Source organism: Malaclemys terrapin, chromosome 8 (genome assembly GCF_027887155.1).
Source record: "Malaclemys terrapin pileata isolate rMalTer1 chromosome 8, rMalTer1.hap1, whole genome shotgun sequence".
Taxonomy (NCBI): domain Eukaryota; kingdom Metazoa; phylum Chordata; order Testudines; family Emydidae; genus Malaclemys; species Malaclemys terrapin.
Window position 1 is genome coordinate 46,963,044 of NC_071512.1, and position 26,859 is coordinate 46,989,902.

The 26,859-nt window shown below is 42.9% G+C and overlaps 1 protein-coding gene across 16 annotated transcripts in view; it reads right to left on the reverse strand.

Annotated features, from left to right (window-relative positions):
- PRRC2C (proline rich coiled-coil 2C) overlaps positions 1 to 26,859 on the reverse strand; it is a 125,597-nt gene that overhangs the window by 91,230 nt on the left and 7,508 nt on the right. For all 16 annotated transcript variants that reach the window (XM_054038397.1, XM_054038393.1, XM_054038396.1 and 13 more), the window contains 3 exons: positions 7,224 to 7,391; positions 5,653 to 5,830; positions 4,455 to 4,564 (listed from right to left, as the gene is read on the reverse strand). In XM_054038397.1, coding sequence (XP_053894372.1) covers positions 4,455 to 4,564; positions 5,653 to 5,830; positions 7,224 to 7,338 — 403 coding nt within the window. In that variant the 5' untranslated portion in view covers positions 7,339 to 7,391. The remainder of the gene's footprint in view (positions 1 to 4,454; positions 4,565 to 5,652; positions 5,831 to 7,223; positions 7,392 to 26,859) is intronic.

The following is a 26,859-nucleotide window of genomic DNA, read 5'->3' on the forward strand; positions in this document are numbered from 1 at the left end:
TGGCTTAGTTTAAGGTAGCATGTTTAAGAAACAACCTGTGGTTGAGTTAACAACAGTGATCACAATAAACTTTAAGCTTAAGATCCTCTTGGAAGAACTTTACCAAAAATTAGTATGGTAACACTAACCCTTCAGAAGGGAAATTTTTAGGATGTTAGGTACTTTCTAACTAGCTTCCTCAAGAAAATAGTTCAGTAAAATTGAGCATGGAGGCTAGCTTAAAATTAACTGCAAGCGGGGGGGGGAGGGAGAGGGTAGTGTTTGTGCCATTTTGCTTTATGATATGTAAAGAAGCCGTAGATAGATTTTACTTAAAACAAAAATTTAAAATTAAAAATTAAGATAATCTTTCTTGGTTATGTGTAAGATGATATGAACTGCAGATCTAGTAGGACTATAACATTCCAAATGCCAAGGAAATGAAGTTTGATTGAGAACGGAAGTGACTTTTAGTCAAACTGTTTAAACCTTTTTCTTTGTCAAAACTAGTTAGAAGGACAGATCTTTGAATGTTTCCAAATCCCCAACCCTTCAGCTGAAGGTAAAGAAAGCTTGCCATCATGCTCTGCTCCTCCAAGGAGCCCCTTTTTGTTCTGAAGGGAAGATAACTCACAACATCAAGAATATAGTCTTAAGAATGAAGCACAAACGAATCTCAAAAGAATCTTTCATGCCTTCTTTATACAAACAAGAAAAGAGGGCAAACACCCAACATTTCCCCCCACGATTAACCGTTTGGGGATCTTGAAAGCTCTGGTATAACCAATCCTCACTTTGCCAAGATGAATATATATATTATATATATATATTGAAGCCCTGCTATTACTGAGAAGACATTTCCTACTGCTAATAGCGAGTGGCAGGCAGTAGAAGTCACTTCATACAGCTGCTCCTATGAGGCAAAAGCAACTTTTCCAGGATGTCTTACAGTAAGCAGGATTTGGGAGGTGGTGGCAGGAAATGTTTATGCATCTTCAAAATACTGCCTGTGTGACCATAAAGTCTGAATCAAGTGATTCTGTCTGCAAAGTAACAGTTTCCTTAGTGATAAACTTGACAATCTAAGCAAGTGGAGTCAACCTGAAATAACCACTGTCAGCCAGTGAAATTTCAGCTGTTAGAGACTTTAAAGATGGTGTTGAGACAACTACATTTTTCTTTATCTCCTACACAACAAGATCTAAAGATATGCTGCAACTGGTCAGGCACTGCACAAAGCTTCTGAGCTTTAGAAGTCTTTCCTTCTTAGTTAATTTTTCACATTATACACATAAAACATAGTGAGAGAGAAGAATGGAGCTGTGGAGAGGGAATTTAAGGAACCCTTAACAGACAAGAAAAAAATCCTATTTTATCATGAAGGATCAGTCAGCTGAATTTTATTCTCCCCAAGAGACAGCTAGAAATGCACAAGTTCCATCAACCAAGAACAGGCCGGAAATATAAGTTCATAACTCGTATGACAGGTTCATCTGCAATCTCAAACTGAAGGATATTGGAATCAGTCCAAGACAAAAAGTATAATTTCCCTATTCCCCAAAATATCAACTTCCTGTCCAAACACCATATCGTGGCTAGTTGCATGAGATGAGACAACCATCTGGTTTAGTTCTCATGACAGCTATAAAATCATTAACTAAATTCAAACAGACATCACCTGTCTGCATCTAGAAGTCACTAAGCATAGTCTAATTCCTGTGCCACCTCAAAGAAGAAGGTTTTACTGCAGAAGGGTGATGTGTAACCCAGTGTGAGTCAGATCTTATCCCACTTACAGGACACTCACGCAAGACAAACTACAGTAACTCCTTGCTTAACGTTGTAGTTATGTTCCTGAAAAATGCGACTTTAAGAGAAACCATGTGAAGTGAATCCACTTTCCCCATAAGAATTAATGTAAATAGGGGGAAGGGGCTATGTTCCAGGGAAATTTTTTTCATCAGACAAAAGACTATATCTATATCTATGTGTGTGTTTTAAACAAACGATTTAATACTATACACAGCAATGATGATTATGAAGCTTGGCTGAGGTGGTGAAGTCAGAGGGTGGAAGAGGGTGGGATATTTCCCAGGGAATGCCTTACTGGCTAAATGATGAGCTAGCACTCGGCTGAGCCCTCAAGGGTTAACACATTGTTGTTATTGTAGCCTCACACTCTACAAGACAGCACAAAAGGAGGGAAGGGAGATATGTGCATTGCCCCTTTAAGTACACTGACCCCACTCTAAGTACATTGCCTTTTTAAGTAGATCAGCAAGTTGAGACAGCCGCTGCTGCCAGAAAGCTTCCTCCTTCCTGAGCCCTGTCGGCCCCGCCTCTATGGAGATGGGGTAAAGGGGGGGGGGGGGCAGGAGCAGGGGGACACCCTGACATTAACACCCCTTTCCTCCCCCCTCCCTCACACAGCAAGCAGGAGGCTCCCGGGAGCAGTTCCAAGGCAGAGGACAGGAGCAGCACATGGCAGTGGGGGGGTGACAGCTGAACTGCCGGCAACTGATAGCCTGCAGGGCGGCTGTCGCACAGGGAACTTAGGGGAGCAGGGAGTTGATGGGGGGCTGCCGGTCCACCCTGGTTCCAAGCCCCCACGAGCTAGCTCCAGTGAGCTGCTCTTTCTGCAAGCAGTGGACAAAGTAGGCGACTGCCAAACAATGTTATAAGGGAGCATTACACGGGTCAATTGCTAGAAGATTCTCTGCACCCTGAAGTCTTTAAACCATGATTTGAGGACTTCAATGGCTCAGACACAGGTTTGATACAGGAGTGGGTGGGTGAGATTCTGTGGCCTGCATTGTGCAGGAGGTCAGACTAGATGATCATAATGGTCCCTTCTGACCTTAAAGTCTATGATTCTATGAACTTTAAATTAGCATGTTCTCTAATTGATCAGCTATGTAACAAAAAACAACAACGTTAACCGGGACGACTTTAAGTGAGGAGTTACTGTATCAGATCTAGTTTTGGAGTGAGAGATTTCCTATATTCAAGGATGGATGCCATATTAAACTTTAGGAAGGGCAGTGGGATGCCAACAATCTAGAATTGCCAACTTGATCCTAATATTTGCCCCACAATACAGCATCCAAAGACCTTATGCACAAGAATACATTAAAACATGCAAAAACTAGGTCTATGCCTACAACAACAGAGGCTCAGAAGTTATTTCCATTGATCTTTCAGAGTAAGTTCACACTATGAGGATGGTTTGGACAAAGACAGATCACCACAATGTTGCAAACGAATCTGTTATTCGGTCAGAAGAGGCTTACAAGCAGATCTCTCAAAAATAAGCCAAGAAAAGGGACCATGACTTATTTTCTGTGTTGTAAACAAAATTGCTTCCTGATTCATTATGTGCACTTCGTCTAATAAAAGTGTGTTATTTCTCTGGTCAATTACTGATAGTAAAAGGTCAAACTTTTATCCTAGAATAGTAATGAAAATGCTGAAGAACTTAAGATTCCTATTCATGGACATAATCTACCATTTCTTTCATATTGCAAGAAAAAAACACCACTATTAATTCTTTCCCAGGAAAACTACTTGAGTCAATACTCTTTGGCTTTAAAAATACTGCAAGAGCTATACAGCAACAAATGGAAAAAAACATCTTGTAGCAGATATGCTGTTTGAACTGCAGTTACTAAATTTCATGGTTCCAGATTTTTGGTTTATGCTAAATATATACACCAGGGATCGGCAATGTTTGGCACACGGCTCGCCAGGGTAAGCGAGCGGGCCGGGCCAGTTTATTTACCTGCTGACACGGCAGGTTCGGCCGATCGCGGCCCCCACTGGCTGCGGTTCGCCGTTCCGGGCCAATGGAAGCGGCGGGAAGCCGCGGCCAGCACATCCCTCGCCCGCGCCGCTTCCCACCGCCCCCATTGGCCCGGGACAGCGAACCATGGCGAGTGGGGAGCTGCGATCGGCCAAACCTGCTGCGTCAGCAGGTAAACAAACTGGCCCAGCCCGTTCGGGTGCTTACCCTGGCGAGCCGCGTGCCAAACGTTGCCGACCCCTGATATACACGATTAGCTTGACCACTGGGTGTTTACTGTTCCCCCTCCCATGCCAGAGAAGAGCTACACACATCCCTGCCACAGGCTGAGGATTTCTTTATTTTCCTTCCCCTCTTAACCCTGCCATATTCAAGGACTTGCATCCCAGCCATCATCTTCCCCAGGAACCCCAGCAAAGGAGGGATGTACAATTCCCTGTGTAGCCAATCAATAACACTACTGCTAAGTTGGCTTCAGGGATTCACTTGAGTGACAAGGCACTCCCTCATCTTAGAGGCAAGGAAGTTGTCTTCACACTCTCAGCGCCTGCTGTCCCAGGGAACAAGAGACAGGATCAAAAGAATATTGAGCCCAGATCTCCCACATAGCAGTGCCAACCACAAATAATAGACCACTGGGCCAGCCTGGGTGTCCTCCACTTTAAACTTCACTTACCATCGCCTTGCCCACCTTGCTTGGTACTGGCCCATGATTTGGCAACAGGAGCTACTTCTGGAGGAGCAGGAACTACAGGTTTTGGCTGTGTTTGCGGCACTTCTGGTTGTCTGAAATGAAAAGAAACGCACTCATTCTTCATGGATGGAGGAGAGATTTGTTCTCAGGACAGAATGAGCAATTTTGTCAGAAGTATTAACTTATTCTGCTGACTTGTGCCTGTGATAATTATGGCACTGGAAGAACTAGGAACTGAAGTCCTAATCTGCAACACAATTGTATACCCAGTATGAACACAGATTTACTTATTGTCATGCTATGTCCTAAAATCATGATATGGACGCAATATTCTGGAAATGAACAGTAATTTACTCTACAAGTCTTCTCTTCTGAGCAAATTGTAAGACATAAAACTGAATTATATTTACCCAATATCTGCTACTGTTTAGCCATGCATCAAAATACTTCAGATGACACCACTCAAAGGTAAAAGTAAGTACTTTATTAGTCACTGCCTCCCATCCCTTTATACTCCCCCCCCCCCCCCTTAAGCGATGAGAGAAGTAATACCAGAATAATGAAGATCTATGGTCAGTAAATTATGTGAGATTTGATGTTATGTAAGAAACAGCTGCCAAGATGAGACTTCAATATTATATTTGCAGTATTTTGGTGCACAGGAAGATAGCAATTAAACTAGATAGGATACAAAATTACATCTAAAATAAAGCAGAATTTTGCTTAATTTTTGTTTTTTTTAAAAGATGACTGAAAAGGTGTTGGTTTTAACCTATGAATCCCTAAATGATTTGAGACCTGGTTAACACTTAAAGGAAATACTACTAGAGGAGAGGCAGATAACAGTTGTAATATAGATAAAAACACAGCCATAATAGTTAAATTTGTGAACAGCACTGAAAAAGTTATAGCTCTTCATTTGGAATATATGTAGGCATACTGTCTCCAGTGTAAGAATAATGAAATTAATTTCAACCAGCCTCATGTGGTGAAAGCCTCCCTGCAAACAATTAATATGGCATTATTTCCTCTATGATAATATCCCGACATTTTAGGCTTATTGTCACACAGCCACCAACTTCCTATTTTTCCTCTAGCCTTCATTAAGGTGTTTGCAGTATGACAGGACTTTCACAAGTTATACTGAATGAAATCAGTAAGTTGTTCTGTTGTAGCTTACTTTTCTTCCTCATGCTGTTCTTGTTTAGAAGCCCATCCTGTGCCATCTTTAGGCACAATGATTACATTAGGATCATTGCCTTTGTTCTCTGCTTTGAGACTCGGGAGGTTAGCAGGGGGAGGCATCCTCCGTGAAATGGCAACTTTTCCAAGACTTTGTAATCCATGGCGTGCGGCAACTGTATGCCAAAAAGAAGAAAACATTAATTTTCACTTTTTTCCTTAAAATTCACAATGTTCATGTAAAGCTACAGATTTAGTAGAAGAAAAAATTGTTTCACCACGATATTAAAAAAAAAAAAAGGCACTCAAGATTAAAAAGCAAGTCCCTTGAAATCTACATCTCACTGTCAAGCAGGAATTATAAATTCCTTGCTTAGAAGAGTTCTGAAATAGTTTTCGTAGTTTTGAAGCTAATTTATTCTGATGTCCTCAGGATAAATTGAAAATGGATTATCTGAGCCCCAAATTTACAGAAATGTTTCAAAACTAAAAAAAAAAATCCTTTAGAAATGGCAAAGATCCTTTTGCAGGACTTCAGAAAGAACATGTAGATGGGTTTCCCACCACAGCGTGGAATGAAAGTGACCGTATACTATTCAAAGGCACAAATAAACTGAAAAAAATTCTCTAACATCTTCCAAATTATAGTAATCTCAGAGGTTACTTGGAACAGATTAACTGCAATATTATTAGATAAAATTTTCAAAGTTAACTATGTCCATTTAAACATACTTAAAAGAGAGTCTTCAAAGATAGAATGGTAACTTAAAAATATAACTAACAGTCAACATTCCTTCTAACATTTGCCTGGTTCAATTCAGACCAAAAATTCAAGGCTCTCCGGGAATTTGAGTGTCGTATTAGGGAAACAATATGATGAACTTTACTGTTAATGAAAGAGTAACTACATTGGTTTAATCTGGCATATTGCAGACAGACACTCCACAAGCTCTCTGTAGCTCTGTCAGAGCACCTGAAAAGGAAGGTACCCATTTCTTGTCTCACTAGTTAAAAAAGCGAAACAGAACTTTTTCCACCAATGGGGATTAAGAACCAATTAATCAAAATCCAGCAAAAAACAGGAGATCAAAGATCTCTGCTTCAGGAACTAGATCAACTAAGTCCAATTCAACAAAAAAAGTTTGTGTTGTATGGGGAGATTAGCAATACCCTGAAGCAGAAGGCTCACAATACAGCCACAAAGGTGAATATGCTATTATCATACCATTGTTTTCCTCTTAGCTGTCTCCATTTTATTACACTGCTACAAAGACTGCAAGTAGACAACAGTAAAACGCAACCATATTTTTATAAAGTATTATTTATACCCTAAGACTACAACTCCACTTACTATAGGAATGGAAGGAGAGCTCTGACCCCCGAAATTGAAGAACTATGTTACTAGTAACCATAAGTAATATTGAAACTAAGGCCTTTGCCACCATGCTTTCCATCTATCAGCTTTCTATAACATACAATTTGACATCTTGTTGCATTTAGATCTCAAATATAATTGTACTTACTAGCAGAGTTACAGAACATAAAAATAAGTCAACTCAATTTACTCACCTGTGGTTTTCTGTGTCTCCAATGACTTTCCCTTGTAAGTATTAAACAGACTGAGTGTTGCATACTTTGTTTTTCCATCCTTTGCTTTTGTGCTCTGGCTTGACTTTTCCGACATTTCGATGGAAACTCATCGAGTCTGGTACCTCCTGCTCACCCCTCAAAACCAATCTTAGTATAAAAGAAAGGAAGAGTCAATTTCAAATCAAATCCTATATTAAATTTTTAAATAAAAAGTTCATAAATACTCAAGTTAATTGAGAACATATTCTTAGTGCATTGGAAGTTAGTGATATTTCACCTAGAACACTCTGGGTACTGTCATTTTAGAAGGCATTAAATTCATAAACTCAGCAATTTTTGTAATACTAAAGCAACTATTTTAAAGGATTTCAGATTTAGCAATTTGAACTTTTTAATTACCTAAGTTATAAAGGGGCAACTTCTGGTCAATACAAAATCCTATGGAAAATGTAAGTCAAAAGTGATCAAGTGATGCACTGGTTATTCCTGCTGAGTTGGATTCTCTGCTCTCAGTGTTTTTGCACAATACCAGATAATGGAAGGAGAGCTGCTCCTGGTACTTCTGGCCAAACACAGAGGATGGAAAGGAGTGTGCTTTTTTGGAACATGAAACCTATTCCAACCGGCATGTTTGTTGAACAAACATCTTCCCCACATGCTGCCTCCACAGAGAACAGGGTGTTTTTTTGTTTGTTTGTTTTAATTTGGGCATGCACACCTTTGGAAAGAATTATTTTCCACTGGAAGAAGAGTTTCTCAGGAATTCTGAATGGACTGCACTGCTTATAAAAAGGGCAAATGCCCCCAAAACATTTCTACAGAGTTTCACCCCTCATCAGGCATGTTCAGTGACTTCACCTACTCCAGCAGTTAGTAGTGTTGCTACCCCCAACTTTGCTGTGCAATACACTGGAAATATTTGGAGGTTCAGGAAAACAGCTCCAGCTCCTGATACCCAGCTTCCTCCCAGTTAGGATCCATCATGGAGACAAGAACAAACCAGTTTCTGAACCAACCCGTCTGTTCCCTATCAAAACCTGGGTCATAACTGAACTTGCTTGCAGGCTTTGTGTTAAGGGAAGGAAAACTCCTTCAGTGGAGCTCCACATAGGGAAACATAACTATTTCATTTTGTCCCAAAGGCTTCAGGAAAAGCATTAGTACGCTAATACCAATGTTTCCCTCCTCCTGTACCTCCTCCCTCGCAGAGGTCAGTAATTCTTGTCAAAGTATGTTTGTTCTATGCTGGATGCACAGCTCACTGGCTACAATCCAGTCAGCAGAGGGAGGGAGAAGCTTGCTGTGGATGCGTTTGTGTATGGACCAAGACTCTACGGTTCTCAAAGCCATGGGTACCTCCAAAAATTTACACATCCTTCAGATCAAAGCAACTTAAGTGGGCAAGGCTAATCAGCAAGCTTTATCTTCACTCTTAATAGTCCTAAACAAGGTTGTTTTCAGGGGGCAGGAACTTAGATGGTATGTGGAACCACAGAAGTAGTTACGGTAGCCGGCTGTGTCTCCTATGCTCAGGAGAAGTACTTCACATCAGGGTCCTTTCTCACTTAAAATTTTTCTCAACCTCTGCCCCCCCGCAAGTCACTAACACCCACCTTCCTCCCAGAAAGGAAAAGAAAAGGAGATAAGAAGAGAGATGGCAGTATCCCCAGCTCAGTCTTGAAATGCTGAATTGCAGTGATTTACGCCCATAACACAACAAGCAGCTACTATTTCACTGGTCCCCTTCTATGAGCTTCTATGGTGGCCTACCAGCTTAGTCTGTCTTCTTTTTGCCACATGATGGGTTTGAGCTACAAGTGCTGTGGTCTAGGAGTTCATACCAGTTATGCTATTCCTTCTTCAGGTCTATCTGACAGTAAAGATCAGGACTGATAACTAAAAGTGTTATCCCAAATACGACATACCATGAAGATCTTGCAACAGGGCCACTGGTGCTTAGTGAGTTTTAATGTAGAATGCGTCCCTAAGCGGCAGTGATCCTGCTAGATGTGGTTGCACGTGTTCCACACCAGCGAGCGTACAATTAAGTGAAACACTTTTATACAGATAATTTCATCTTAGTGAAACTGGAAATATGGCATGTGCATGACCAAGCTGTGATGTAAGAGATGCTGTTATCCAACCTAACCATTTTTCAACACTCAGGGAAAGTTTAATTTATATTCGCATGCTAATTAACATGCCCTTGCTCAATGTTCAGTAACCTACGTCCTCCCCCTACAACAGAGATGGGCAAACTACAGCCCGCGGGCCCATTCTCCCTGTCCCCTGAGCTCCTGGCTGGGGAGGCTAGCCCGCAGCCTTTCCCCTGCTGTTCCCCCTCCCCCGCAGCCTCAGCTTACTGCGCCACCGGCACAATACTCTGAGCAATGGAGCGGTAAGCTCCTGGGGCAGCGCAGCTACAGAGCCTGGCCTGCACCAGTGCTTTGTGCTGCGCGGTGCATGTCATGGTGCAGCTGCGCTGCCAGCCACCGGTGCTCCAGGCAGCGTGGTAAGGGAGCAGGGTTGGATAGAGGGCAGAGGAGTTCAGGGGATGGTCAGGGGCCGGGGCGGTCAGAGGGCAGGGAAGTTGAATAGGGGCAAGGGTTCCGGGGCGGTCAGGGAGAAGGGGTGTTTGGATGGGGCAGGGGTCCCAGGGGGCAGTCAGGAATGAGAGGAGGGGTTGGATGGGCGACTGGGAGCAGTCAGGGGTGGGGATTCTGGGGGGCCGTCAGGGGACAGGGAGAAGGGGTGGTTGGATGGGCCAGGGGTCCTAGGAGGGCAGTCAGGAAGGTGAGGGGGTGTTGGATGGGGAAGTGGGGGCAGTTAGGGGCGGGAGCGGTCAGGAGAAGGGGTGGTTGGATGGGGCAGGGGTCTCGGGGGGGGGGAGGCAGTCAGGAAGGAGAGGGGGGTTGGATGGGGCAGCAGGAGGGCAGTTAGGGGCAGAGGGTCCGGGGGTGGTCAGGGGACGGGGAAGGGGGCAGGAGTCCAGGGGTTGGATGGGGCAGGAGTCCCGGGGAGCAGTCAGGGGCAAGAAGCGGGAAGGTCGGATAGGGGGAGGGGCCGGGCCATGCCTGCCACATCTAACCGGCCCTCCATACAATCTCTGAAACCCGAAGCGGCCCTCAGGCCAAAAAGTTTGCCCACCCCTGCCCTACACCCAGCTGCCATAACTTGTATAAATAACAAATTTAACTCTTGAAATAGCCTTTTACCAGAAATTAAAAAGCAGGTAAAAGCCTATTGCAGAGATCATAGGCCCTCAGAGGTTACCCGGCCCTTACTTTCGTATCCTCTTCCAACATGCCACAGGCAATGTTAGCAGTATCACTTTTTTCTATCCACTTCTCTCTAGCCTTTTCCAGAGTATGTTCTCTCTTTTCCTCCTATGTATTTTATCTGTTTTATACAGCATTTTCTGCTCACCTTGCCCTGATGGCTCCTTCTGGGTTCTTCCCATGCTCACCAGAAGGCTACATGTTGCTCAGAGTGGTTGCAGACACCACTTCACAGCTGAGCCAACCAAGTGATGCCTGGCACAATCTGATGGATGATCCTACAGCCACGTAAATGGAAGCTATTCTTGCAGAAAAGGAAGCAACATTTCAAAGGCTTAAAGTCATCTCTACTCTCAAGGCCAATAGAACACTAGCACTACTGGAAGGCATCTCCTGCAAGCCTTTACAGACTTGTGGTTAGGAAGCTGCCACACCAAGTTCCCAAATCAATCTCCCAGAAGGAGCCATCAGGGCAAGGTGAGCAGAAAATGCTGTATAGTTATGCACTTAACCCTAGCAATAATGTACTATGCTCAATGTACTCAAGTACTCATCTATCCTAACAGTCTAATTAAAAACTAATTTCCTCTTTACCAAGATTCACACTGCTCTTCATTGAGAGCTATTTCCAAGCCAAAGTTCAACTTTCAAACCACCATTTTAGCTGCAGCATTGCTCAAAAATGAGGATTTTTTAAAATTATACTTTGTATAATCAAACAAGCAGACAAAAAGGGGGAGTGGGAGGATGAGGTAATGAAATTAACAGAGTTTAGCAGAAAAATAAGTCTCATCACCAATTGCCTAACCAATACCAGAAGTAACTTGTAGGCATCATAGCAGAGAACAGAGTTAAAATAATGCAAAGTTTTTGCTCAAACTCTCCAAAAACTTTTCCCTTTGGGCAGAAACCACAGATGGAAAACTTTAATCTATAAAGTGAAAGTTACAGAAAGTTATGGTTTAGTGAAAACAGGGAATTACAACAGCAACAGTTAGGCAACTTTAACAGCAATTCTTGCGAGAATGACTATTAAAGCTTTATGGGAATGCATAAAAACTATTTAAGTTGTCTTTATACTGATTTTGTTAACTTGCCATAGTTGATTGTTCTATGCTGCCTTATGTTTATTTTTACACTATGTATTTTGCCATGGTTGGTTATATTTATAGTTCAACTAAAAACTGCATGAAGACGATGATTAAACTGATTCCTCAGTAAACTGGTCCGTGAGAAACTTTTTGAATTCGGTCGGTCAATACATTTTCATATTTAACTTAGTATAGGCATGCAACTGAGTGCCAAAGAATATGGACTTCTAAGATAAAAACTTTGACCAGGCCCTAAACCCACACAACCTCTGTTCTTATTTATGCATGCAATCATGCTCCATAGTGTCATACACTGGATGTATTAAGTACATATAAACATATGCTCAGCTGAGGTTTTTAGATTCATTCAGCACACCAACTTCTTCAAAGTTAGTCCTTGCTAACATTTGTACTTTTAATCAATTAAATAACTAGCCTGCTTAATATCTGATCTCCATTAGTTAACTTTTAATATTTACTATCAAATGTGCATCCATTAAGAGAAAACTATGCCAATCTGTTATTAGACATCTGAATCACAATATCAATCAAATCAGTTAATTAAAGGATATGCGATGGCTGCATGACCTCAGGAAAGCAGAAGCATACAATTTTAATTCTCTAATCACTCACTAAAATTAAATAATTAACCTGTTAGGAAGGAAAGGGGTGTGCTACAGTAAATGAAGTAATAGCAACTGGCAGGGTTTACTGCATCCAAAAAAGTTGTTCAATATGGTCAATGAACCATTTTGGGTCACTATAGTAACCATTTGCACAATTACATAAGGCATTATGCTCCTTAACTTTTGGAGCAAAGATAGTACTTTCAGCCATTTAAACTTAATACGGTCAACAAATACGTTATGACATAAAAGTTAACTGTCATAATAAGACTCATACAAATAAATTTTCATCAGTTAAGCCTACAGAAGTGACTGTACTTTATACTATACTATTTTTCAGATTACAATAAGAAGTTTTCTGTCACTTATTTAGGTCCAGAGTTAAAGCACAGGGTATTATGATATGTATATCTCCTGTACTCTAAGATCCTTCTAGTATGTAAAAGCACACCATAACAAGGCCCCATTATATTCCATTATTTTGTGGCCATAGATTATTGCAGAATGGTGGTCCAGAAAATAAGCTCATTTAAATGAAATTTCTCTCCCCCCCAAATGGGAAGGAAACCTTCCAAACATGAATACACTAGAGAACAATTTAATATTTTAAATTTTACATTTTGCAAGATTAAGACTAACTGCAGACTAATCAAGGAAGAACTTGCAGCACATGCAAAGGGTTGTCTTCTCTTTATAGAAAACCACAAAAGGTGAATCCCATATAAAGAAGCTACTTCAACTATTAGGAGGATGTGAATGCCTCTAGCAAGTCCCTTTTCTTGAAAGTGGCCTATGTAGAGGAGTTTATCTGAATGTAATCTCTCTTAAGGATAGTCTATCCCCTACATTTTGTAGTTTAGTTACTTCCTCTATATTTTCTCTCACATTCCTCCCACAGAATGGTGGTTTTATTTTATTTTTTATATATACACACACACACACACACACATATACACACACACACATACATATATACACACTTCTCATCACCTCATATTAAAGTGTCCAGTAAGATTTCTACATTCTAGTAGTCAGGAGATAGAGCATACACATGCTAAAGACAGAAATGAAAGGGGGAGATGAGAAATGTTTGCAGTAATGCGAAGGTAAGATGTCAACTCCCCCACCAACAGCTTATGATAAAGAGAAGGATGCTGGAGTGAGACTCCTATCATGGTGCTGTCCCTGAGGTATGCTCAGGGGCTCCATATCTTATGATCCTTCAACTAGTAGCTTTCTGATCAATCTGAAGCACAATCTGCTGCAAATCCCTGACTACTAAAAAAAGCCTCAGTTTCCTACCACTGGAGTCCTCCTGGCTGGTGCAAGCCTCAACTGGGGCATCTGTTACTCTACCCCTACATATTTTATATATTGTTAATTTTTTTTAACCTCCAAAAATAGAAGTTATACTTCAAAGAACTGCATAACACATCAGGCACCTTCTCTGCAACATCAGTCAGGACTATCTAATTCGACCACATTTTGGCAAAGGGGTTTTATCTGATGTACAAATATACAATACTCTACAATAGTTAACTAATCATATGCTGTACTTACATCATGATTTCTTCTCAGGATCTCTCAAAGTTTTACAAATATTAGCTAGATTATAACCAGAATAATTGATAGAAGATAGGCAAATATCCTCATATTATAGAGTGGAAAAGAAGTGCCAAAGGTCACATAGTAAACCAATACCATGGCTTGGCAAAGAAGGATGGTCTGTAGTGAACAGACTCAGAACTGGACTCAATTCCCAGCTCTGCCATAGACTTCCTGTGCAATCGTAGGCAACTCACAATTCCTCATCTTAAAGAGGGCCTCATGATATTTACCACATTATGAAAATAAATTCATTAATGTCTGTGAGGCACACATATACCACAGTAATGGAAGCCATATAAGTATCTAGGTAAATTGCATGGAAGTCAGTATTCCTGGGTTCCTTTCTATATTCTTTTCTAACCACTTCCTCTAGAAAGTGTAATCTTTCCCCTCTTAGAATAGGGTATTAATATCAGTTTGACAGTCATGTCAAGCTACAGTGCCAACATTGCCAAAACACACCCTCATTAATGGATACCCTGAAAAATAAGTCTCAGATAAATCTTCAAACTACTGAGGAAGAGCGAAGACTTAACTGGTGTCTTTTTGCTACCCGGGTGATTAAATTTAATGGTCTGTGTTCCTCCAAACCCATTACTACTGGCTTTAGGAGAATGGTCCTGCTGCTTTATTGAATTGTCTCATGTGCAGAACAGGCCAGATGAAGAATAAGGTGTTAAAAGCTGCAACAAGAATGGAAAATTTTCACTGTAACTGTAAATCTGGCATATTTCCAGATTCTACATCTTTAACCAAGCAGAGAAGTTGCTTCACAACTGCAAAACATCACTATGATCTATGGTTAGAATGAACCTCACTATATCCTGAAAAGTACGTGAAATTTGGTAAAAAATTGAATTTGTGGGTCAACAAATCAAGACTTATAAGTGGATTCTGGGGACTTGGAACCAGAAGCGACTTCCCTATTTTATTTATTTATTTATTTTTGACAGTCCAACTTTTACTTTAAGCATTCCTGATTTATGGCCCATTTATAACACACTATCTTTAATAAATACTCTCAGATTCCCAATATGTTATTAGGATTTTAATGTTTTATCAAAAGCAACAGAGTCCTGTGGCACCTTATAGACTAACAGACGTATTGGAGCATAAGCTTTCGTGGGTGAATACCCACTTCATCATATTTCACCCACGAAAGCTTATGCTCCAATACGTCTGTTAGTCTATAAGGTGCCACAAGACTATGTCGTTTTTTACAGATCCAGACTAACACGGCTACCCTTCTGATACTGATAAATGATTGTGTCAAGTAAGTGCTAAACAGCTTTTAGATATTAACCCCATATCGCAAACTTAAATATTTTAATGTGATAGACTAAAAGTTTCAACAGTAAGCAAAAACTGAATGCAGTGTGGGGTTTTCCCTGTTCTGGCCACAGACCTCGCAGCTGCTACACTCCACATCTGCATAAAGTTGGAGAAAAACCACTGAGAAAACACTAAAAGTAATAAAATAAAAAACACTACGTTAATGCTAACATTAAGGTTGCACATGGTTATTCAAGTCACAAAAAGTAAAACGGTTAAATGTACAACCTTAACCCCGTAGACTTGTGCACATCTACTATACAATAGTCCAACTGTGAGAGATCTTATTTCCAGCCGCCAGGCTACAGTAACTTAAGCTGTCAACTTTCACTTTGGGGACTGAAATTTTCCAAGCTTGATCTCTGCCCAAAGATGAATTTTGATCAAAAATGGTTCAGCCATTAGGAATACGAGGTGAGCATGTGTGGGAGGGAGAACACAAAATTTTCCCTATTAGTAAGAGAAACCTTTTTCTAACAGGCACCAAAATGACTTGGAGTAGAAAGCTGATGTTTGGCATGAAAATAGCCCTCATTAAGTAATACCTTTCAGCAGTTAAAGGTGGCTTTTATTGACCGTATGAGCCTCTTCAGCCAGAAATTTTTCAGCACTTGTTTAGCAGTGTTAGGGATAAGGTAGGCTGCACCTGTACATCCAATCAGGCTAACTTACCTGAAAACCATAAAAACAGACCCAGTGAATGACTAACCACTTCCAGAAACCCCTGGCTCACTTATTCCACATTTTATTAGGCAGAAGCTCCAAGGACTTGGAGGCTAGCAGCTCTATCCTTTGGACATTGTAAGATGCATGAGGATAGAGTGTTCTAGTGTTATCTAGACAAAAATCCCAAGATGTTGAACTTTTCCTATCATTTAATTAAACATGAAAAATACGGAGGAAAAAACTTAAGATTGTCAGAGCAAAAAAGAGCCAATTTTAGGTCGTTGATATACTTTTAAATACAGGTGTATGTTTAAACTGATTTAATTAAACTAATGCAAGTTTGTGCATAGCCATTCTTATTTTGTTTTACAAAAGTTTTAGTGCCGTTTAGCTTAATCAGTTTTTTTTTAAAGATTAAACAAAATAAGTGTGTACACGCAAACTTGCAACAGCTTAATTTAAAAAACATCTTAATTAGTGCCTTACACAAGATTTTTAAAGACAGATTGTGCAGTGTTTTGCTACATCTTTAAGATGCAGATAGATGGTCTGTTAAGTTTTCTTCCCTAAAATGTCAAGAATCTCAGGTCTGGCCTGAGAGCAAGTCCTCCAAAAAACTATGGACATCTCAGATCATGCTCATTAAGAGCTCTTGAGCTTAAAAAGTGTGGTAGTTATGGTGTCTTTAACAAAGACATCCACAGGGACTAAAACTCCTTGCCCCGCTCAACGATTGCTTTCATTCCTGTAATGTCATTATTTCACTAATTCAACAGTCATTTTTCAGAGAAGACAAGATCTAAATTTCTAATGTAAGAACAAGCTGCTTAGATTTCATTAAACTGCAAAAACACACACAATTGCAAAAGAGCCCTTAACCAAATCAAAATCCAACTTCCCCTTACCACCAAAAAACCCACTCAACCTCGCCTCACCCCCCCAACTAGGGTTGAGAAGAGGGAACAAGGAGCTGAAGAATTTACTCCTGGGGGAATTCCGTGCCAAAAAAAATTAAAAATGTGCAAAAAATTAAAAATTCTGCACACTATTTTCAAATTCTGCAAATTTTGTCAAAATAACACAATATAATCACACCAGTTTCAATTATTTTTGGTCATTTATTTCAAAATATCTGTCAGCAAGTATGCCTGACAACAACACAGACAACAAAACAGATTCCTTACTAGGCATATTAATACAGAACTCTGAGGAATAATTAATTTAAACTACAATTCAGAACTGTATTTTCTACACCCCTCCGAAGCAGTGCAAAGGCTTGGGGGAGTCAGTGATAATGGAGGAGCTGAAGGAGAGGGAAGTAATTGCTGGGAAGGAACCAGAGTGTGGAGGGTTGTTGAATATAGGTGAGAAAAGTATGGAGTAGGTTTTTTTTTAGGGTTGTGGAAGGATTGTTAGGGAGCTTCTCCCATGCAGACCCTGTCTGACTCCTAGCCTCTCCCATTCAGTCAGGGACAACTGCCCTTGTCCCCATGTATCCCTGCACCCCCATGTGTCCCTCCACCCCCACTCTCAGACACCCTCCCCATGGGGCCCTACACCTCCTCCCAACTCCCATATGTGTCTGTGCCCCTACTCAGCCAACCCCTGTGCCTATGTGGCCCTTCACCCCTTCCTCCATCCTGATGTGTCCCCCCTCTCCCCTGTGGCCCTGGGCCTCCATTCCCATTCAGCCCCTGTCCCAGTCTGTCCTCCCCCACTAGCGTTTATGAGTCCCTGCCTGAGCCTGCAGCAGCCCAATGCTGTTTGTCTCCCCATATCCCGTCTCCTGATCTGGCCTGACAGGCACTGTGATGAAGGCAGGCTCTCTCTTTTCTCTAGTTGGCCAGGAGCTGCTGCTCTGTTCTATCACCACAGTATCCTCTGGTGGGCAAAAGTCAACTGTAGCAACTTTCCGGATGACTTTTTGTGCACAAAAAGTTAAAAATGCATGGCTCATTAATTATGCATACAGTGGCACAGAATTCCCCCAGGAGTAATGAATTAATTGGTCAGGGATGATAATGCAGATAAAGAGGCAACAGATGAACAAATCTCACTTTATAGCTGCATTCAACATGCCTTACAGTGGTTTTCAAACTTTTTTTCTGGCAACCTAGTTGAAGAAAATTGTTGATGCCCACGACCCAACAGAGCTGGGGATGAGAGGTTTGTGGAAGGGGCTCAGGACTGGGACAAAGGGTTGGGGTGCAGGGGTGAGGGCTGCGAGGTGGGGCCGGGAATGAGGGGTTCAGAGTGTGGGAGGGGGCTCTGGGCTGGGACAGGGATGAGAGGTTTGGGGTACAGGAAGGGGCTCAGCCCGGTTGGCAGTGCTGACCAGAGCCAATGCAACCCAGTGCCTTACATTCCGTGACCGAGTACTGGGTCTCGAACCGCAGTTTGAAAACCACTGCCTTATAACATGCCCTGTAGGTTTATTAAAGCCAACTTTAAATCTAATCAATTTTTAAAATGGATTAAGAGTAGTTTAGAGTACTAAGTCTTCCCTAAATTCCCCATATAAATTTACTGGTTTTACAAAATCATATTGCCTAAAAGTGTTAAATATTAAGAAAAGGGGACAAGGTACATAACAGAACCTTTTAATAGAGCACATCTGTAAACACTTGCGTCCAAGATGCGACACTTGAACTTGCTCTACACGTCATGAAACATCAATGCTTCACCACATATGCAATGTCTAGCAAGCTTCCCCTACCATTTCTTGAATTACAGTTCAGAATGTTAAAGTCTACACAGCTGCCAAACACTGCAGCAGTTACATAACCTATGCCAGATATACAACATAAAAAAACCCTGTTCAAAATACAATCTCATACTTATGAATTACAAGATTCCATCAGCTGAAGAGTCTTGACTGAGGGGACTGGTAGTAGCATAGAGTCTGTTTTGTAGAGGTTATTATACCACTCATCATTGTAGTATCTGATTGTCTTTAATTCAGGGGTCAGCAACCTATGGCACGCGAGCCGATTCTGAGTGGCACGCAGCTCCCTGCCGAGGTCCCGGTCCCCAGCCCCACTCAGCCCCCCCGCCCACCGCTCTCCCCTGTGGGGGTAGGAGACAGAAGCTTAGTTCTGCAGCAGCCAAGCTTCTCCCCTCCCCCACTTCTTCCCCCAGTGTGGTGCTTTCCAGCCCCTCCTCCTCTCCGTCCCTGCGCCAATCGGCTGATGGCCCTACCGAGGGGGAGGGGGAAGAGCGGCAGCGTGCACACAGCTCCGTACAGGACGCAGAGAGAGGTAGGGATGGAGCCTGGGGGAAGGGGGTGGAACAGGGCATATCCCTTCCAGCCCCCTGCCTTGAGCCACTCAGGGCAGGGGGCTGGGGGCACCCCCACGAGCCGAGCACCCCCCACCCCTTTGCCCTGCACCCCCACACCCCCAGTCCTCTGCCCTGAACCCCCCCACCCGAACACATAACCAGCCTTCTGCCCTGCACCCCCCAGCCTTCTGCCCTGAACCCCCTCCCCCAGCCCTCTGCCCTGACCCCTGAAATAATCAGCTGGGGTTCTTTTCATTTGCCTTCTGGGAGCTGGGGAGGAGAGGGCGGGGCGGGGCATTGCCTGCAGGCGAGAGCCACTAGGAGCCAGACCTGCTGCTGGCTGCTTCTGGGGTGCAGTGCAGTCTGCAGTGCCAGGACAGGCTGGAAGCCTGCTCTAGCACCCCCACTGCGCCACTCCCGAGGTAAACCCATGCCCCAGCCCCGAGTCCTCCCCAACGCAGAGCCCCTTTCTGCACCCCAAACTCCTCATCCTGGACCCACCCAAGAGCCTGCTCCCACAGCCCAGAGCCCTGACTCCCTCCTGCGCTTCAACCCCGCACCCTAATCCCGTGTCCCAGCCCTGAGCCCCCCAAACCCAGAGACCCTTCCTGCACCCCAAACTCCTCATCCCCGGCCGCACAGCCTGCCCCTCCAGCCCTGATCCCCTCCCACACCTCAACCCCAGAGCCCCCTCCCACACTCCAAACCCCTCATTCCCTGCAGCCCTCACCCCGGGACCTTAACTCTGAGCCCTTCCCAAACCCTCATCCCCAGCTCTGTTGGGCCCTGGGCATCAGTTTTCTTCAACTGGGTTGCCAGAAAAAAAAGTTTGAAAACCACTGCTTTAGGGTACACTTGGGTCATATTTTCCAACTCTTCCCTGCAACCATGAGGGTTAGAAACTTTTTTAAATGAAAGCTGAAATTTTCATGTAAGTAGATAATTCCAGGAAGGGGGTGGGGGGAGGGTTTAAGAAAAAAGGATAAAATATTGTGAGTCTCAGGATCAAATTGCAAGAGTTGGTAATCCTGTGTATTTTACCTTCACTTCACTAGATCAAATCCAGCTCAAGGCTGTAATGACCAAAAGTTACCATTCAGAAGGTGTTCATTGGCTTACAGAAAAGAGCTGGTGTGGTCTTAGTCCAATCAGATACATCACAATAATGCTGAGTTGACTATTTGGCTTTGTCTTCCACTGTAAATACCACTACATTGCTTTCTCTGTAAAACACAACACATTTATAATTTTGGATGATTAATCTAAAGTTCTATATAATGTTTATTATATTTACTTGATATGGCTTTCCATAGAGCTACCTGAAGTAAATAGGGATGCACATCAAAAAAAAAATTGGTACTAGATGAGATCCTTGTTGGCAAACTCAAAAGCTAATTACTAGTGGTCTGTACAGTGAAATTCCACTCCCTTCTTGGGATGATCCACCTTTATGGGAAGGCCAAGGCACAATGGCAGAAGTATGGCAAAGTTTGTCCTTTCATTGGTTTATTCTATTTCTGTTGAGTTTTCATTTTCCAGGGCTGTCAGTCAGCACATTTCAGTAGTACCCAAGTTCATTAAATGACACCAGAGCTCAAGCACTGAATGCAACATCACTGGATGAGAAAGACAAAGCTGATCCAGCATATGGAAAGACTGCTGGTGACAGAGGTTATCATGAAGGAGCGAAAGCCTGTTCAAGACACTGATCCAGGACCATACTAAATATACTCAGGGAATTCTGAGCCAAAAAGTTAAAAATTCTGCAAAATTCTGCATATTTTATTTGTCAAAACAACAATCTAATCACACCAGTTTCAATTATTTTAGTAATTTATTTCAAAATACCTGTCAGCAAGTATGTCTGTAACAATGAAGACAACAAAAAAAGATTCCCCCAGTAGAAGAAATTTAAAGAAACCCCTACGACAACCCAGCTCCTGTTTCTATTATGCTTTATTGGGCACCTCAGTCTCTCTCACATGGGCCAGCTGAGCACATCTTGGAGGAAAACTCTGCCCCTCGAGTCTCAAACACCCACAGCCCCTCTCCCCTCCCAGAGCCCAGCCATAGGGTGCCCCCCAGCCCAAACACCTGCAGAACCTCCCCCCCAGAGCCCAGGGATCCAGAAAGAGAGCCAACCTGATGCTGGCTCCTGGGCTTGTATGGAGTTTCTTGCATGCCGCCTCCTTCCTTCAGAGCATGCTGGGAACCACAGCTGCCTGGACCCCTCCAGCTCCCCCCACCCCCCGCAGCATCCTGTATTTGCAAGCTGGATAGCCAGACTCTCCTGGGTCCAGCAGCCCCTAGTGGCGGCCAGCAGCTCTGCAGCACCAATTCTGCAGGGAAAAATGAAATTCTGCACAGAACATTAATTCTGCACAAATTCTGCATTGCCCCATATTCCCCCCAAGAGTATACATAAGAGAGGAAAACGATTACAGAGCTGCAATTGTACTGAAGGGTTACAGTGACTACATAAAACACTTAAGTGATCTGTCATCACCAAAAGCCCTTTGATAGTATTATAAGCCTATAATTCAGTTATCAGTTTGTTCTATATAAATCAGACTAACAGAAAGACATGATTATAATAAGTAATCAGAAGTAAAAGATATCTGGTTTCACAATCATTTGTTAAACTACTGGTGAAGACTGTACTTCATTAAGAAAGAACTGTGAACACACCCCAACCCTGAGTGCTGGCACATCTTCAAATTAATCAACAATCACTACTTAAAAGTTATTTAAGTAATTCCTTTGTCATTGATAATTTTTATGTAAGTCTGTGCATAGGTAATATGCTGACACAATATGGCTGTTTACAGACTCCATTAAGACTTAAGAATTGTAATTAGAGTAAACTCTAAAACGTGACTTGCTAATGCATCTTGAAGAAAAAATGAAAATATATATTTTCTACTAAAAATAATAGCAATATGAGACCCCTCTGGCAGCTCACGTTTAAGGTGAGTTATTTTATGCTTATTTAACTTGACAGTTCTTTTAATTGTTTGCATTTCTTTGTCAGACTACAATACCTTGCCAAAAAACTGCACTGCAAGGTTTTTACTTTTTCAACTACTTTACGAAAGCGCTTAAGTAATTTTCTGGCAATTAAGAGACTGCCACATATTAACCTATGTTGAAATTTAGTCTTACAGAAAAAAATACTGAAGTGAAGCCATGAAGAAAAGTATATCAAAACAGACAGTCACTATCTAATACAGCATAACAAATGTAAGTTTATCGACAATATTAAAATCACATGGCATGTGTTCACTCCTTTAAAATGAATGGGAGGGAGGGATCATGACAGCACAGGTATTTTTTCACCCTGGCTAGTATGTTTATTTCTTGGGGTAGCAGGTGTCAGGCAGTGACACATCACCTCCATATTACATAAGAACGGCCCTACTGGGTCAGACCAAAGGTCCATCTAGCCCAATATTCTGCCTTCCGACGGTGGCCAGTGCCATGTGCCCCAAAAGGAATGAACAGATCCACCCAGTCACTCATTCCCAGCTTCTGGCAAACAGAGGCTAGGGACACCATTCCTGTCCAATAGCCATTGATGGAACTATCCTCCATGAATTTATCTAGTTCTTTTTTGAACCCTGTTATGGTACATAGCACATAACAAAATTCATGTGGCGGAGTGAAGACAAGGGGCACAGGGCTGAGGTGCGGGTTCCAGCTGAGATGCAGGCTCTGGGCTGGGGCTGGGGATGCAGTGGGGCTCCCCGGTGGGTAGAGAGGACTCTTCCCATCCCCTTTCCAGCGCTCTCTCCCCCCGCAGTAGCACCTGGGCTGGGAGGGAGAGGCGTCTCTTCCCCGGCCGGTCTGGGCTAGGGGCACCTGTCCCCCGGCCACAGCAGATTCAGGGCTGGGCCGGGGAAAGGGGCACCTGTCCCCATGACCGTGGCAGGTTCGGGGCGGGCTAGGTCGTGGGAGGGGCACCGCAGCAGGTCTGGGGCTTGGGAAGAGGCATCTCTCCCTGCCACAGCCTGAGCGCCTGCATGGCGCTTAATATGCAGCTGCGCAGCCACACAGCTTAGAGGGAACTAAGGTGTCAGGTAATTTATTTCCCCAACCTTGGTAAAATACACAGATTTGCTAGAAGGACTGCAAGAATTCTTCATAGAATGAGGAAAAAAAGTTGTAAATACATTTCAAAACTAAGTGCCAAAGCACTGAATATTTCATTCTTTAGTATAAATACCAAAGAAATATATTTTTAAGTGATTACTACCAAAGCAAGTCACATGCATGCTATCAATGAGCAATATTCGCCTAGTAGGTAGGTAAACTATCCTTTTCATAAAGGATATTTCACCTGTAATACCAACCACTGTGAATCACTTTATTCTATTAAACAAAGAAGAGAATTTATCTGTTTAAACAAGTTTTTCAATTACTGATTAAGGTAAATTCACCTGGGGTATAACTGATCTCTGGGAGTCTTCCTTTAAAAGTGACCAACCATCTTAAAAATTGGACATGCGCCTACATTATGTAAAAAAGAGCCTAAAGAGAGTCTTTTTAAAGGGTCTTTCTGTTTGTTTTTTTACCTAAGAAATATCAGGATGCTACTGGTTTTGCTGGAGGACTTCAAGGGAAGGGTTTTGTCTCTCAAGTGTGGATAGTGAGCTCTTACACCTCAAATCAGTAAGTTTTCTTCCAAATGTTTATTAGGCACTGAAGTTAAGCAGACATTACAAAAGTTTAAAACCGTGACTACAAAGCCTTCCCCCTCAGTTATTTAGCTTTTAGTCTCATGTGATTTTATTTTTATTACTTCTCAAGACACCACAGGCCAACCCTACACAATGGAATTTCAGAAAAACATTTTATCTTCTGAACTGCTGAACCAATGCTAACACTATGAGGGTTTTCATCCTAAATTCCCTACTGTACACCCCCACCCCCAATTTCAAACAAAAAGTGACCATAAGAAGTTTTAGACTAAAACCTTTCAGAACTTCATACATCACTAAGCAGCAAAAAAGGGACAAGTCCAAGTTTTTGCTTTTGCAGACTACCTTTAAGCAAAGCTGGGGGGTTGCCTGATGAAAATCTTATGAAAAGAAGGACTTAAAATGCTTCAAAAGCAGTGAAAATGCGCCTCAATGGGGCAACAGGTTAGTCTAACCATGAGTGCATACTGATGAGTCCTCTAGAAAAAAGGAAACCATCCTGAAAAAAACATCTTTAATTTAAAAAAGCCTAATAGATTCTGCAATGCCTATGTTTTCTCACTTGCTACAAGAGGTTTGGACCTAGATGGGGAGAAAACTGGTGTAGAACTAACAGAAATGGCAATACTGGTGAAAGAAATGGACCTTCCAGTAAGTGGGCATCATGCCATCCTTTTCTGATAAGGTAACAATGTTAGGGTACTACTGGATTTGCTTCTACATACACAGAAAGCAATAGTGAAAGGCCATGCAGTTCCAGCTGCAGATGATCAGCAGACTGACTTCTCTCAGATGTAGGCCTCGTAACAGTCACCTATGCCTTTGAAGCCTCCTGGGCATTTTACTGTGGTGCACTCTTCCCAGGACTGTTCTCGATAAACCTCCAGAAACATAAGCTGGTGCAAAACAGATGTCCACCTTTTGAGCAGGCCATGTTGCTAGGTGCATAACACTTGTGTTAATTATCTTTAATTCAGATTCTTAATGTGCAGAATTCCAAGGACCAATATAACATGAGGGACTGGAGCCGAGATAATCCACTGTTGCTTCTCTGCTCCTCACCAATGTCATCTGTCTCTGTTTTTCCATTCTCCCTCGTCTCTCCTATACTATCCCTCAAGCATTCCCAGCACCCGCACAAGCTCCGAAATAAGGCCACTTGAGTTGGTGGGCAGCTTCTTGCTCCCCGCACAGCTGATTTTTCACAAAGAGCCACTTCCTGGTCAGTGCCCCTAGTCTCCCACAGCCAGGCTAAGCATCCTGCAGGCTCCCAACACGAAATAGAAGGTGGAATTGGCAGTAGAAAGATTAAAAGGCAGACCAGAAGAGCTTCCCCACTTGGAACAGCTAAGTCCAGGAATGCTGTCCTGGCCTCCCATTCCATGTGCCTGTATCATCTAATCCCCAACTCCATCCTACAGTAATGACCACTTTTGAAAGCGAAAGTTTTCCCACAGAATCCTCTCTGCCCCAGCCTTCTTTCTCAAATAATCACAACTCTCATTCTGGTGCTGGCTTCTCCAGAACCATCTCTCTCCTTCAGGCCTCAAACACAGCATTTAAAGGATATCAGCCCCCAGCCACAGAAAAATTAAAACTTGTCTTACTAATCGGTCATTTTTAGGTAGACACTGGATTTTCAATCCCTCTGCTGAGAGATCAATTCCAAAAAGCATAAGTAGCAGCAGCAAGAAGTTTTTCACAGCAGCCTCTAAACCAGGGGTGGGCAAACTTTTGGCCCGATGGCCACATCTGGGTGGGGAAATTGTACACAGGGCCATAAATGTAGGGCTGGGGGTGTGGGAGGGGGTGAAGTGTGCAGGAAGGGGCTCAAGGCAAGGGGTTGGGCTGCAGGAGGGAGGCTCAGGGCAGGGGGGCAGGGTGAAGGAGGGGTTGCAGCAGGGGGTTGGACTGCAGGAGGGGTTCGGACTCCAGCCCTGCTTACCTTGAGCAGCTCCGGGGTGGCAGCAGGGCCTGGCCCCACACCGCTCCCAGAAGTGGCCAGCACGTCCGGCAGTGGCTCCTGGGGGTGGGGTGGGGCAGGTGGCTCCGCTGCACATTGCCCTCGCCTGCGGGTACCACCCCTGAAGCTCCCTTTGGCCACGGTTCCCCGTTCCTGGCCAATGGGAGCTGCGGGGGGCAGTGCCTGCAGGCAAGGGCAGCTCATGGAACCCTCTGCCCCTCCCCCAGGGGCCTAAGAGATGTAGTGCCAGCCACTTCCGGGAGTGGTGTGGGGCCAGGGCAGGCAGGGAGCCTGCCTTAGCCCCGCTGCGCCAGGGGTCTGGCAATCCCAAGGGCTGGACTGAAAGTCCTGATGGGCCAGATCTGGCCCGTGGGCTGTAGTTTGCCCTCCTCTGCTCTAGACTCGGCTCCCTTCAGGAAATTTTTTCAGGGCAGCTCCCATGCCCAACTGCAAATTAAACTTTATTCCAGAATTCTTTATATCAATGCACAAAAGATGTTCTAGTGGTTTTTCAGTGTTTAAGCCCTTCTTTCCACTCTAGAAATGAATTTGCCAGAATAAACATGATTTGTGCCTTCTATGTCCCCTATCTACTTTTTACTTTCTCAATACATCTATGTTGTAGGAGAAGGTGCTATTCAAAAGGAGAGGTGCACAATAAGGGCTTGTGTACATGGGGAAATTGACTGGACTAACTATTCTCAGGAAAAAACGTAAGGACACTAATTTTTCTGGAATAAGATGACATTCTTGAATGCTGTGTTCACACAGGGAACTATTATGGAACTTCAGAACAGTTTATGCCATAATATATCTATTTGTAATGTCTCAAATACTTTATTCTATATACAATATTTTGTTTTTGTTTCATAGAAAATAACCTGACTGCAATATACTCTCTGACTTGTGAGAATGGAAAGAATTTCATGTGGACTAATCCATTGCTTTCAAAAAATTTGCCAGCTGTAGTATGGGGGAAAAGCTTAATTTACATTTTATTGTGCAAAATCAAGCTTCATGTACTTTTCTTGGACTTCAGCCACAAGTGTAAACAGTATCACAGGGCAAGACCCAT